Genomic DNA, 15885 nt, shown 5'->3' with positions numbered 1-15885 from the left:
TTCCTGGCCATCATAAAAAATGTAAATCCCTATGTTGCACGGTTTGGACAAATGTAGCGAGATAATATTAACATACACGCACATACAAACACATCTATTCATAAATCAGGCTTCATAAGGGTTATAGATCAATGGTTGGTGTGAATGAAATTAAGAACATATTAGAGAAATGAAAAAAGGCTGGATGGGGTTGACTGATATTGCAAGGCAATACGGCAGTAACACCTCGACCATCACTACGATATTGAAGTAGAAAAAAAGCTTTAAAAAGGACAACTCCTTTGCAGGGCCTTTTTGTGATTTGAAAAATGAGGTCGTCACTGAATGATGAGATGGAGAGACTGTTACTTCTTTGGATAGAACGGGAAGAAATTGCAGGAGGTACAGTGACAGCGTTGATTCTCTATTAAAGCAGCACCGAAGGGGAACGTAAATCCAAACAGGTAAGAAGCAGTGGCGATTAATGAAATGCGCAAAAAATTTAATGAGAAAAAAATCATCAAAGATAAAAATCATAATAAAAATAGATGACAATTTCTTTTTAATGATAAATTGTTTTGAATTCATAACGTAATGTTCAGGGTGTGTTTGTGTGCATTTGTTAATGTGCATTCTCTGTTGAATAACGCTAGTTTCCTCCAGATAATTATGCACCTGCCCTTCAATATGAATACAAAATGTTTTTGCATGTTTGTCCATCATTTACTAAAGCACTTTATACTCATTAGGGTTGCAGGGGGTGCTGTTGCCTATCCCAGCTGACTCCAGGCCTGATTACAGGGCACATAGAGACAATCATGCACACTCACACTCATACCTAGGGGCAAATTAGAGTGTCCAATCAGCCTGCCATGCATGACTTTGCAATGTGGGAGGAAACCAGAGTAGCTGGAGGAAACCCACGCAAGCCCAGTAGAACATGAAAACAAACTCCACACAGGTGGACCGACCTGGATTTGAGCCCAGGTCCCCTACTGTGCTTAACCACTCAACCGCCGGGTCGCTTGCATTTTTGTTATTCATTTCAATACATGAATAAATGATTTTCTCTTGTATTGCTACTTATTCAGAATATTAGAATAATTCTCTGTACAATTCTTCTTGGTTTATGTTACTGTGTGTAAACCTATATTTACTGCCACCACATAAAATACATGACTTAAATAGTCTGTTAAGTTATTTTTGTCTTTTATTCCAGATGGATTTCAATAAATAAAAAAGTTAAGAATCACAATCACATTACTTCTGTCATCAGATGAAGCCCTTGGACTAACTTTCCCTCAATCATTAACTGTGCAATTTGCACTCAAGTGTATACGTTGTCATGAGATATGGATGCACCAAATAGATTTGAACTCACCGCTAGTGCAGTCCAGTCCTCCCCAGCCAGGCTCACATTGGCAGGTGTCAGGTGCGACACAGCGACCGTGGGCACACGCCTCAGTACACAAGGCTGAGATAGATAAAAAGAACAAAGAATAATTAATTAAGACCCATTTGATCTGATTTTACAGCACTAATGATAAGCTATAAATTGTATCTCAACTAAAACAATTTACAAATCCAGACTACTGAGGAACTGTGCGCATCATCTTAAAAGAGTGATTCTGCGTATTGCCCTTCAGTCTCAGTCTGCAGAACCTTGTGGACTTCCTGTGTGAGGCTCCAGTTTTTTTTTGCCTAGGTCCTTTGTGTCTGTCTTGCTACTGCAATCAAGGAAATTTTCCGAATAAGAGATGAAATAAAGTTCTAATCTTATCTATTTTGTTTGCATTTTTTTAAAAAATGTGGGATATATGCATATGTTGACATAAAAACATATTTTCTATAATTATCTTAGGTTCTTAGATTATTATTTGAAAGGTATGAAACCTCTCAAATGTTTTTCCCCTCAATGATTCAATTTTAATTTATTAAATTATTCATAGGCTGCCTGATGGTATAGGTTACAGGTGTCAAAGTGGCGGCCCAGGGGCCAAATCTGGCCCTCCCCATCTCTTTATGCAGCCAGAGAAAATGAATTATGTGCCAACTGACTGTTTTAGGGTCAAATTCAAGTAAGTTAATTACAAGATTATAGATGTACAGTCAAAATATTCTTTTGTTTTTAGTTCAAAAAGCATTTTGTAAAATCTACAAATAAATATATAAAAATATTTTTCTGTTTTCTACTTTAATATGTAATATCATTAAAAAAGATTTGGTTTCCTTTTGAAATGAAGAATAAATGATCAAAAGACATTTTCCCTTACTAAGAAAAAAGCTCAAATAAAAATTGTTTTAGATCTATAAAAAAAAACTGAATATTTCGGGCTTTTTATCCAGTTCTTTTAATCCGATTTTTTTTAAATCCAAATATTATATCTAAAATTTTCCGGCCTACATGAAATCCAGTTGACGTTCATGCGACACGCGAACCAAACACTCGCCTGACCTCGGTGCAGGCAGGCGCGGACTCAATTCTCGCAGGTGGCGGTGTGATTCTGAGTGGGCATGGTCATTTGTCTATCTGCGTGCCCTACGGCTGACTGGTGACCAGTCTAGGTTGTGGTCTCCGTTTCGCGCGAATCAGTTAGGCTAGACTCTGGCAACCCTTATGAGGATACGCGTTATGGAAGGCGAATGAATGAATAATTCATTCATTTATTCTTTTTCTGAAACGCTTATCCTCACAACGGTCATGGAGGGTGCTAGCGCCCAAGGAGACATCCTGAATTGGTGGCCATCCAATCACAAGGCACAAGGAGTCAGCGTGACCGGACGTTTTGTTAACGGACACCTGGTCGACGGACACTTTGTCCTCTGACGTTTGGTTGAACGGACGTTTGGTCGACGGACACTTCGTCGCCGGATCCGCCGGCGGACACTTCGTCGCCGGATCCGCCGCCGGACATTTCGTCGAACGGACAATTTGTCGCCTAAGAGTGTACTTTAAAAAGAGGTTTAATATTAAAGCAGGGGTGGGAAATGTGTTCATATATTGTTGTTTGAATAGGAAACTACGTTCATTGGACAAAAGCCGACATTAAACAACATTTATTAATCAGCATAACATAGGAAATAGACCGAATTATTGCTTCCCTAAATCATCGTTTTACTGGTCAGTCAGCACCAAGGACAGAAGTCACATCTGTTCAAACTAGACAGATGATCTCCGAAGCCCTGATGCTGATATACAAACTCAAGAGACTTCACTAGAAAAGTTGCCAAGGTTGATGTGACTTAAAAGGGACAGGCATTATTTATGTAGTGTTTGTTATGGAACATGAAATAATCTTCAGTCATACTCAAGAAGATGACACACAACTGTACTTTTCACTGTCTCCACATGGATATATCATCCCATAGTCTTATTGAGTACCGCAAAATGTATTCATTAAATCCATGTATAGATGTGCCAGAATTTTCTCCAGCTAAATGTAGGAAAAACAGAGGGCCCAAAAGGAAAGGTCAAAGATTTGCTCTCACCTTTGCTCACTTTCATTTCAAGCAATAAATCCTGTGTAATTATTGACTCAGACCAGAACTTTGCGAGCCATTTTAGATTACCACTATATCAGCCTGCTACCATCAAAAAAGGCAGGTTTAAGAACCTTCTGTCTAAACAGGAAATGAAAAAAAACTATCCATGCATTCATTTTTAATAGGTTTATTGCAATGGCGCACTTAAAAGTTTTGACAAAAATATCAATCAAGAAGCTGAAGCTACTTCACAATGCTCCTACCAGAGTCCTTACAAATATGAGAAGACTATACCATATTATACCAGTCATGAAATCCTCATACTGGCTTCCTGAAAGTCAATTAATAAACCGAACAATCTTACTGCTTGTCTCCAAAACACCTGGACTTTGGACCAAAATACATGCATGATTACCCACTACGAAATATCTAGACCCCTACTGCAGGGTTGGTTTGTTGCTGTAGGCCAGGGGTGGCCAACCAGTCAGAGACCAAGAGCCACATTTTTTACCGTGTTACCGCAAAGAGCCACATTTTTTACTGTGTTACCGCAAAGAGCCACATCACACACATACCTTTGCTCAGCCAGATTTATTGTAAATGTCACACACCAGCATAGTAATGAAATAAATTGACTCCTACAGTACTAACAGCACAGGCCAGTCATTATCAACAATGAACATTGTGTGCACTGTCTCACACAGACAAACTCTCAGTTCAACCAAGTCCACAAACAAAAATATAATAATTTACAATAGTGTTTTTCTTTTACTATGCATGTTACTTAGTGGGACTTCTGTCATGAAATCAGAGCCTTTTTTTGCGCAACATTCGCTCCTTGTGAGCTGTCATTTATTATGAATGGCTTTTATAGCGCGCCCACCACGTGGGTGTACACCTCGCTCTCCTATTGGCTGCTCCCGGGTGAGCACTCTCGCCTTGGTTTGCCTCGCAGGGGGTGTGGCTTTTTCAGCCGACGCTCGATCTTTGGGAGACTTTTTGTGTGCGCGACGCTGTTCGTTGTTGCTTCTGGTTCACGGAAGCTCTCCCACTCTGTTAAAAACGTTTACTCAAATGACCTTGCTCCTACTGGGAAACTTTGAGGCATTTTCATCCCAAGCACATGCGCATTGGACGAAAATACCGTATTGAACTCAAGCGAAGCGCACACGCAAATAAAAATAAAACACAAATACAAACTTTGATATGGACGTAAGAGCCACATGAAACCGGGCAAAGAGCCGCATGCGGCTCGCGAGCCGCGGGTTGGCCACCCCTGCTGTAGGCAATGTGGGCGGCTATCCAGGATAATCTATTTGTTATATTAATATTTGTGTTGTCGAAAGGTGATCACACTTTTTTTTGCTGTTTAACATCAAAGAAAAGCCTTAACAAGTAGCTGTGACAGGCTGTTTATGTCAGCCAAGGCTGCACACTTATGCACACTTATCCAAGCCACTGCACAAGTTTTCATTAGTCAGATAGGGTTGTTACAAAAATGTGAGTATTGTTGTGGCAACATTGTGATGTGGCGGTACAAACGAGACATCGTTCAGGTCCGAAGGAAACTAAAGGACTGGATCAAATCTTACTCCCAGGCAATCTACCAAGCGTAACTTAGCCATTGACTGGTCGATCATGATCGATGTAATAATTATGCCTGATCTAGACTATTATCACTCATTTCCCAATCAACTTAGTGGCATAGAACATCTGCTCCCCCATAGGGTGAGTAAAGTGTCACTGCATCCAGTCTAAAATGGATCCATATTTTTTCCTACCACCAATTTCTTATGATGATGTAGTTCATCAGTGCCGAACACGCGGTTCTCGAGCCGCATGCGGCTCCTGGCCTAAATTAATGTAGCTTTTTGCTATTGATCATATTTTGTGTATACTGTGGCTCTTTGCCTCGTTTCATGTCTCTCTTATTTTTAATCTCTCTTAAAGCACAATCAAATTCATCAGGGCCCATTAATAAGAAATGAAAAATAATATTGTAAAATAACATTTTGGGAGCCCAGCAGCTGAATGGTTCACACGTCGGCCTCACAGCTCTGGGGTCCTGGGCTCAAATCCAGGTCGCTCCACCTTTGTGGAGTTTGCATGTTCTCTCCGAGCCTGCGTGTGTTTCCTCCGAGTACTCCGGTTTCCTCCCACATTTCAAAAACATGCATTTTAGGTTTATTGGACACTCTAAATTGCCCCTAGGTATGGGTGTGAGTGTGCATTGAATGATTGTCCATATCATTGTGCCCTGCGATTGGATGGCCACCGATTGAGAGTGTCCCCCGCCTCTGGCCCGGAGTGAACTGGGATCATCATCCATACACACTTAACAAACTTAAAGTTGAAAGTGTGAAAAGATCAGAGGAATCGTCTTCAATATAAAATGCAAAACCTGTTCAAATTTGACAAGTTGAAATTTTCTATCATCCTTTTCAGCTCATAATTTAAGGATAGCTTGTGCACCAGACAATGAATACTGCATCATTCATTAGGTAGTAAGTATGCAGGTCGACAACAACCTGACAGTTGAGAGACTTTGGCACCCGTAACTCGGAAATATGTTATGTATATTTCTTTTCTGTTTGTGTAAGTGACTGCTGATGACAAAAAAGTAGTCATACTTCTAGTTACGAATGCCTCTAGGTACGAAAGTTTCAGGTTACACATTTTTATATATGCAAAGGTGTGACTCAAGATACGAAAATAGATCCAAGATATGAAATCCCCCAAAATGTAAATGCATTTCCTTATCTGTTATTTTATTTTGAATTCCCCTTTATAAGTGATTAAAAACCATACAAATGCCATGCAGCACATTTATTCACACACACAGACAGGGGTATTATGTCTCCCAGTATAACGGCCGCGGAGGTGCAGGGCACATTTTCATATGCTTTATTTACTTTAAGACATTGATAAATAATTTTCTTATAATTTTCTCAAATTTTTGTTTCCTCACATCTTCCATACAAAACTGGGACACTTTGACCAATTATAAAGGGTTTAGTGGGTAGTTGTGTGAGGACCGTGGAACAAATTAAAGAAGTTACATATAAAGTACACCTCTACTTACGAAATGTTCAAATTACGGAAAAAGTTCTGGAACCAATTAATTTCATAAGTAGAGGTACGACTGTATCTTTATAATTCGTGATGAATAGAAAATAGAGCATTAGGGAAAGTCAAATATGTCTGTGTACAAAATACAGCATGATCCATCCAATTGAAGATGCAAATTTAAATGCCACAATCCTTTTTTCTATACTCCACTATGTTTATGCCTCACATTGATGTTTCTTTATATCTGATATCTGTATTTTAGATTTTGTATGGTATTATTGTTTTACATTATACTTTTTTGACAGTTTTTCTGGCAACAAATTGTGCAACCACAAAATGAATCTGAATTGTTCAAGTGGCTAAAAAAAAACAAAAACTGAATTTGAATTGTATATTAGAAAACTTTAATTCAATCATTCATTTTCCATACTGGTTTACCGGGTCGTCAACCATAGCATACGGAGACGCATGCAGCCCTTTAGTGCTGCTCTAGTGACTACCTGAAGCATATTGGCATATTGGAAGCCACAAAACCAAAGACAAATTTCCTAAAAACAGGGATTTTTCAACATTGGGTCACTAACAAGTTAGCTAACAAATGTCAGCTGTCATTTTTCACTTTGAGGAATAGATTGAGGAAACGTGCGAACATAGTTACATGTCTAGATAGGGCCTGGATTGGCATCCTGTAGTAGTTAAGGTGTTTAACGTATTATCTAATCTGTGCAATGTAATGTCTTACATTTTGTTGAGCAATGTGCAACCACTTTGGCTAACTAAAGTCTCCTGCTTGGAGCAACCCATTTGGCTCAGTGGAGGTAATGTCCTTTTCCTTTCATTCATTCATTCATTCATTCATTCATTCATTCATTCATTCATTCATTCATTCATTCATTCATTCATTCATTCATTCATTCATTCGTTCATTCATTTTCTGAACCTCGTATCCTCACAAAGGTCGCGCGCGGGGCGTCCCAGCCAATGTTCCTTCTAATTTTTCATTTCTGGGCATACAGACTCCTTAGCACACTGATGATCACTGTGAGCAAAATCAGAATTGTGAATTCTCAAATAACGTAATAGAATTGCGTGTTAATCTAAAATAATTTATATATAAAATATTTAGTTTGATACATTCATTCATTTTCTCATGCTTATCCTGACAAGGGTCGTGAGTGGTGCTGGACCCTATCCCAGCTAACTCCGGGCAGTGAAAACACAAAAGGCTTGGTTATTTGTTAAGACCTTGCACGAGAAGCAATTCAGGTTGTTTACAAGCTGATGTTGAATAAACACACACAATATGCTTTGCTTGGCATCTACACCTCCACCCCTAGGGCAACGCATTCACTATGAAAAAAACAGGACTATGCTATAGAATTTACCATCTAGGGTGGAAAATGTATTTTCTTTTGTGGAAAGGGCAACAGTACTAGATGATAACAGGATTAAACAAAACAGATACGTCTGCAAGGAGGTCAATTATTTATTCTTTCTTTATAAAATGAAAACAAAACTTGATTGATTTTCTCGACAACTAAATGTTATTATTTCATTGGAGTGGTGATAATAACGGTAAGTGAAAATGTATAAACAAAATCTAGAGGCTATTTCAACCAACGGCTGCAAAACCTTCAGGTTTTAAGGTTTAAAACATTTTTTCTGGAGTTTATGCCTACCGAAATTATTTTAACAGTTAATGTATCAAACTACAGCGGCCTGCTGGATAAATGGTTAGCGCGTTGGGCTCACAGTTCGGGTGACGAGGGTTTGATTCCCAGGTAGATCCTCACTCAGAGTTAGCTGGGATGGGCCCCAGCACCAAGTTACCAGTTCATCAAATAGAAATAAACACTCTACTGGAGCAAATGAGAACAAAACTGTGCTATGACTACATACAGGTTAAGTCCTTTCGGTAATTTGCAAAGTAATTGAATGATACAGCATTCAAGAGCCCCTGTCAAACCTTGGAATCTTCCGTACAATTGAAAAAGTACTGTATTCTGTTAAAATATTGACATAAGCAGTCTTACTTTCTGATAAAAGCCAGCATTGGTTTTCGAACCCTTTTCTTATTGTTTGCCATTGTTGGAAGAAGCACTCCTATCTTCAAACATCTTGCATGCATCAAACTTGCCAGGTTTTCTTCATTAACTATTGTTTGCAGTCAAAGAAAAACACCAAATCTTTTACGGAAACAATCCAAAGTGGCATGCATATACTTAATGCTGTGATGCAAATTGTCTTTTGGGTATTTTGTGCTTGGAAAATATCAATATATTTTGCACTAAAGTAGATTAACACAAAATACGATGGCCTACTGCCTTTTCAAAATACAAATTAAAGAACAGATTCATCTATATGGCACATGAAAATATAAATGATTATTAAATATAAAGAAATACAAATATTGGAATGACTGCTCATCTCCAGTTCTGACTACAAAAGGCCTCACCATGGAAGCAGGAAATCATGTGCCATGAATTATACTTGAGATGCTTTCTAATCTATTAATTGCAATGCCAACTCTTGTATCCCCATTGGATCCAGATTATGAGAAAGTAATGAAATTACAAGAAGACAACTTACGAACACACAGGTCTCCACTTTCATAGAAACCCGGGCAGCACTGAGAGCGTCGTCTGTACATTGTTCTCACACCTCTTCTGTAGGCTGTCTTGTAGCTGATCCTGGGTGATACAACATTATATGCTTGTTGTCAAGTTACTAAGGGAATTTCTAAACACAAACGACAAAATAGTGCAATCTTGTTTGTAGGAAATACATTGAAATAAACAAAACTGGTTGAAACTTGGAGTTGAGATATTTTATTCAAAGCAAATAGGAAAACATGCCATTGGCTGAGGCAACGTCCAACTAGGATTGATAATGCCAAAGTTTTGGCAATTTTAGAGAGCACATAAACACGAACGAATGAAGGCAACATTAAAAATACAAACAACAACATTAATCAACAACAAACATTAACGTTTCACGATTCCTTTAGAATTTAATTTTTCACCCATTTTATTAGTTGCTACTGGTTCATGTTTGGATTTAAGTTGCACTTGCAGTGCTAGTTGACGGACGTTTGGAAAAAAAAAAACTATCCAAAGACGATAAACTTTGGCGACTCTTGATAATGTTTCTATAATGCAACAGACAAATTTTGTAAAAGTGGGCGATTGCCCAATTTGTGAACACTTTTTGTGGATGTTTTGGATTTTTTTCAAATCAAATCATAAGTCTTTAATGTCATCATACACAGCTGCGTATAACGCAATTGGTGGTGCTACTCCACAACGTGTGTTTTACCAGTTAAAAAAACATAAATAAGTTATATAAAAATATAAAAAGTCACATCCTGGCAAGGTAAATTCTAAGAAATTGCACAATCTGAGATATTGCACATTGTTATTGCACACCCTAAAGTTATTGTACAGAAGGGATTGTGTCGTGCTAATGCAAGTTCAGAGTCCTTATGACTGTGGGAAAAAACTGTCCCTAAGTCTATTTGTCCGTGCTTTGTGAGACCTATAGCGTCTGCCAGAGGGCAGCAGCTGGAACAGGTTGTGACCAGGTTGGTATGGGTCCCTGACAATGTTCCCGGCTCTGCTGAGGTAGCGAGGGTTGGCAATGTCATCCAGTGAGGGCAGAGAGCAGCCGATGATCTTCTGGGCGTTGTTGATCACTCTTTGTATGGTCTTTCTGTCTGCTGCCGTCCTTCCAGCGTACCACACTGTAATTCAGTATGCCAGGATGCTCTCCACAGTGGCTCGAAGGTTACCGGAAGCTTAGTGTCCAAGTTGTTCCTTCTGAGTACCCTCAGGTTTCTGTGCCTTCTTCACCACTGCCGTGGTGTTGGTAGACCAGGAGAGCTTGTCCGTGATGTGGACCCCCAGGAATTTGAAGAACTGGACCCTGTTCTCCATTTATGAGGAGTGGGGCCAGATCTGTGCTGCGTTTGTGAAAGTCCGGGAATTTTTCTTCAGCACGTTGTGTATGTGCACGCAAATCCCATAAATCAGAATGATACTACAGGTCAAAGACAGAAAGTACATGAAATTTCTCCAGCAATTCTCAGATTTTTGCTGCTGAAATGCTCGCTGCTTCCTCCTTGTCCTCGTTCTAGCTGAGTGTTCCCTTAACTCTAAGGAGTTTGATTTTATGCTCCTAGACCAACTCGCCATTGTCCTCCACGCTGGCTACTTCTTTTCATTCGCACTGGCAACAATAAAACACCATCAGAACTCTGTGACGACGAACGGCGGTCAAAAGTACATAAGAGAGAACCTTAAAATATGGATAGAGGTTGTTGTGACACCGCCAATCAGAGCCCAGTAGAGTGTAGCAAGGTTCTAAAGTAAGAATCAATGCATCAGTGCCAATTTTAAAATAAAATAACGGATAAAGAAAAGCATTTTCTTTTAGGGGAATTTTGTAACTTGAATCTTTTTTGTATCTCGAGTCACACATTTGTATTTAAAAAAATTCATAACCTGAACCTTTCGTACCCGGAGGCATTCGTAAGCAGAGATATGACTGCATATACATCTAAATAGTGCTTTATATACTGTATGATTAAATTGTACCTCTGATGCTGTTTACCTGAACATTTTGCTACATATGAAATCCAGGTTACAAAACTTCTCAACGACAATATTTTTTTCTCTTCATGAAAGAAATTCATGTTATGAAAGAGAAATAAAAACAAATCCAAACATCCCTTAAAAAACTAAATACACTTGTTGCATATTGTATTTTATTTTGGAATTGGCGTGATGAACCTACTCGTCGATTGGTTATCTTCCGATACCCCGTTGCCCTTCCATTGGCTCGGAATGGTGACTTTCATGATGACTTCTGTGTGCCTTCAACCTTCGCTTGTCATAGTGTTCTAACACGCCGTTTCAACTCGATGCAACTTTCTTCTTTTTTTTTTTTTAAATGGGCCCCAAGGAAGTTAGTCCCAGTGTGAGTGAAAAGAAGCAGAAGACTGTTATCCAAGTTCTCAAGTCAAAATCGTGCAATCGCCTCCAACGCATGCTCTGTGCATTTCAGGAGAATTATGATTTGTCAAAGGCAAACGTTGCTTGATCGATATTTCACTAATAATAACACAATTTTAGGTTGTTAAGTTTTCTGCGTGAGCACCTCTGTTTTCTCAGCTGCCAAATATTTGCTTTTTCCTCCCCACCTACACCAACTTCACTTGAATGGGCACTTGCGCTTCCACCCCACTAGAAAATGTCTTTGCATGTCTCATTCATTTTATTAACCTAATAAATCATTTGATCTTTTATGTCTTTTTTCACATATATCATAAATAGGCTAATAATTATGAAATCATAAATGTAGAGGCAACATCAACAATAAGTGTGCAGTATTAAAACCTTGAGTCACCAAACATATCTTCAGGCATCACAAAGTAAGACTTACTAACATCTCTCTACGACAGGGGTAGGGAACCTATGGTTCGGGAGCCATATGTGGCTCTATTGATGGGTGTATATGGCTCTCCGCAAACCTGTGTGGGAAAATATGGGAAGACCTAAGTCCCGAACACACCAATGGGAGTGTCACGCCGGCACTGTGGCGCCGAAACTATCTCTAGCGCCTTTTAAAATCATGCTTTTTCTTCATTACACTTTTCTGCATGCATACTCTCATTGATACTCATTGATTAGCAACAGTGAAATAATGTTCTCAAAAGAATTACGACTTTTTTTTACTTTCAAAGTGGTGAAATTAATGATAAATGCTCACATTTTTATGTATTTTTATTTTCAAATTCTGAGTATGGCTATTAAGGAATAATGTTTGAAAATATGAATTGTTTATGGCTCTCTTCGTCAAAATGTTCCCGACCCCTGCTCTACGAGCTTGTCACCGGTCTATATAATCTAATCACTCAAACTGGGTATGTGCACTGTGAGGGCTTTAGACCTCCACCCCTTTTCCAGGCCACCAATCAGTACTAAAAAATAATTCTACCTTTTTGTTGCTTCCTGTTTGTTGCTAACTATATAACTTCACAAAGAAAGGAAAGTTTCCATGTGCAATTTTAATTTATTATATGTGTATTAATTTTTTGTTAATTCGATGTAAAATAATTCCAATACTTAGCTATTGTCCACTTTGCTTTTGAATTAAATGTTTGGCAATCATTTTTTTAAAGGGTTATATAAAAGCTTTACCATGTCTTCAAATCACTTGTCAAAATCACATTCTGTACTGTGGACTTTGTGTTTTTGGCCTTTTGTTCAAAGGGATCTGTTCTTTAAAAACATAACTTTTGAGGTGAACGTGAGGTTTTTCCACACCGGAAGTCATAATTTTGAATTGCCAAGGTTGCATATTGAAGAAATGACAGTTATGGATTATTACTTGCGAGACACTAAGCATAAAAAAGAAATGTTATACAAATTAGACCAATTTAAAAATGTCATAAAAAAAGCAATTACAGTGGTACCTTGACATACGAGCATTTCGATTGATGAGTAAAATTTCAAGCACATAATTACCTCAAGATACGAGTAAAATTTTGAGCACATAATTATCTCGAGATACGAGAGAGCCAGGTGGCCAAGACATGAGAAGCTGTTTATGATTTTAGCACACTCGTCTCTTTCGTGTATAACAGATATCTACGAGCACTTGGCGGAGCATTACATTTTTTCACTAAGCGTGAATGGCGGAGCGATCGGTAATAGGAGGAGTATGTATTACTTCTTGTGGTCGTGCAGTATCCTATTGTGAGGACATTTTTGTGCATCATTTTTGGAATATTTTGAAGGGAATACAAAAGCAAACAGCCCATTGATAGTAAAAGTCAGGGTGGAGGCGGGGCAGATAGAGCCATCCCGGGAGACAACAGTATCAAACTTTAATACAAAATTAGATTTAATTTTAGTGTGAGGTTAGATTTAACTTATTTTTGAGTGTGTCTGCCTTGTAATCCAAGTTAATTTAAATTTGTTTGTTATGTTACGACAGCATTGACGTAAAAAAGCACCCCCCTCTCTGTCCGTCTCTCTCCCCCCTTCAAAATCCGTGTGATTTTAGTACTACTAAGCATATTTTATTAATATTTAACCACTAGTTATGTGTTACTTTTCAATATCTCTGTCCGTCTCTCTCCCCCCTTCAAAATCCGTGTGATTTTAGTACTACTAAGCATATTTTATTAATATTTAACCACTAGTTATGTGTTACTTTTCAATATCCTGTTTTTGGTGTTTTTTAGAAGGTTGGAACCAATCAATTTGTTTTTAGTTCATTTCAATGGGAAAAGTTCGTTCGAGAATCAGTCCCAGAACTAATAAAGCTCGTATCTCGAGGTACCACTGTACAGTTGTGGTCAAAGGTTTACATACACTTGTGAAGAACATAATGTCATTGCTCTCTTGAGTTTCCAGTTGTTTCTACAACTCTGATTTTTCTCTTATAGTGTGATTGGAACAGATACTTCTTTGTCAGAAAAAAAACATTCATGAAGTTTGGTTCTTTTATGACTTTATTATGGGTGAACAGAAAAAAGTGATCAAATCTGCTGGGTCAAAAATATACATACAGCAGTGCTAATATTTGGTAACATTTCCCTTGGCCATTTTCACTTCAATTAGGTGTGTTTGGTAGCCATCCACAAGCTTCTGGCAAGCTTCTGGTTGAATCTTTGACTGCTCCTCTTGACAGAATTGGAGCAGTTCAGTTCAATTTGATGGCTTTCTGACATGAACTTGTTTCTTCAGCATTGTCCACAAGTTCACAATGGACTTTAAGTCAGGACTTTGGGAAGACCATTCGAAAACCTTTTATCTAACCTTATTTTGCCATTCCATTACCACTTTTGATATGATTGGGGTCTTTGTCCAGTTGGAATACTCAACTGCGTCCAAGAACCAATCTTCGGGGTGATGACTTTAGGTTATCTTCAAGAATTTGAAGGTAATCCTCCTTCTTCATTATCCCATTTACTTTCAGTAAAGCACCAGTTCCATTGGCAGCTTAAAAGCCCCACAGCATAATACTACCAGCACCGTGCTTGACGGAAGGCATGGTGTACTTGAGGTTAAAGGCCTCACCTTTCCTCCTCCAAACATATTGCTGGGCATTGTGGCCAAACAGCTCGATTTTTGTTTCGTCTGACCACAGAACTTTCCTCCAGAAGGTTTTTACTTTGTCCATGTAATCAGCAGCAAACTTCCGTTGAGCCTTAAGGTGCCGCTTTTGGAGCAAGGGCTTCCTTCTTGCACGGCAACCTTTCAGTCCATGGAGATGCAAAACACACTTGACTGTGGACACTGACACCTGTATTCCTGCAGCTTCTAATTCCTGGCAGATCTGCTTTTTGGTGATTCTCGGTTGAATCTTCACCCTCCTGACTATTTTTTTCTCAGCAGTAAGTGATAGCTTGCGTTTTCTTCCTGATCGTGGCAGTGACAAAACAGTGCCATGCATTTTATATTTACAAATAATTGTTTGCACTTTTGCTCCTGGAACCTGCAGCCGCTTTGAAATCGATTCAAGTGACTTTCCTGACTTGTTCAAGTCAAGGATTCACTTTTTCCAGATACATGCTGAGCTCCTTTGACTTTTCCATTGTAGCGTTTGTGGGCGTTTGCATCCAATGAGCCCTATTTAAATGGCCTCAGAGAAGTCACCAGCTGTACTCACTCATAATTACTCACACAAAGCTTAGAGGCCATGCTATGAAGCTCATTTCACTGACACAACTTTCTAAGTCACCAAAATTGCTCATTCGCGTTACTGTATGTATATTTTTGACCCAGCAGATTTGATCACTTTTTTCTGTTAACCCATAAATAAAGTCAAAAAAGAACCAAAGTTCATGAATGTTTTTTGTGACAAAGAATTATCTGTTCCAATTACTCTGTCAGAGAAAAATCAGTTGTAGAAATAAGCTGTAGTCACTCATAATCACTCATACGAAAATAAGCAGCCATGCTATGAAGCTAATTTCACTGATCCAACTTTCTAAGTCACCAAAATTGCTAATTTGTGTTGCTGTATGTTATTTTTTTGACCCAGCACATTTGATCACTTTTTCTGTTAACCCATAATAAAGTAAAAAAAGAACCAAACTTCATGAATGTTTTTGTGACAAAAAAGTATCTGTTCCAATCACTCTATCAGAGAAAAATCTGAGTTGTAGAAATAACTGGAAACTCAAGAGAGCCATGACATTAGGTTCTTCATAAGTGTATGTAAACTTTTGACCACAACTGTATATATCTTTGGAAAAGACAAAAATTACTTACTTAAGCCACTTTTTTTAGATAAAAAAATGATGACTGAATCGAGGGTATGGCTTATATGTGCAGAAAAACCTGA

At 38.5% G+C, this 15885-nt stretch overlaps 1 protein-coding gene across 5 annotated transcripts in view; it reads right to left on the bottom strand.

Moving 5' to 3' along the window:
* Window positions 1-15885, bottom strand: part of LOC144194291 (uncharacterized) — a 91616-nt gene that overhangs the window by 57210 nt on the left and 18521 nt on the right. For all 5 annotated transcript variants that reach the window (XM_077713242.1, XM_077713240.1, XM_077713241.1 and 2 more), the window contains exons 4-5: window positions 9121-9221; window positions 1361-1453 (exon numbers count right to left, since the gene is read on the bottom strand). In XM_077713242.1, the coding sequence (XP_077569368.1) occupies window positions 1361-1453; window positions 9121-9221 (194 nt within the window). The remainder of the gene's footprint in view (window positions 1-1360; window positions 1454-9120; window positions 9222-15885) is intronic.

This window comes from Stigmatopora nigra, chromosome 3 (assembly GCF_051989575.1).
Source record: "Stigmatopora nigra isolate UIUO_SnigA chromosome 3, RoL_Snig_1.1, whole genome shotgun sequence".
Lineage (NCBI taxonomy): Eukaryota > Metazoa > Chordata > Actinopteri > Syngnathiformes > Syngnathidae > Stigmatopora > Stigmatopora nigra.
The sequence above is the reverse complement of the archived record's forward strand: the minus strand, read 5'-3'. Positions and strand labels throughout refer to the sequence as shown.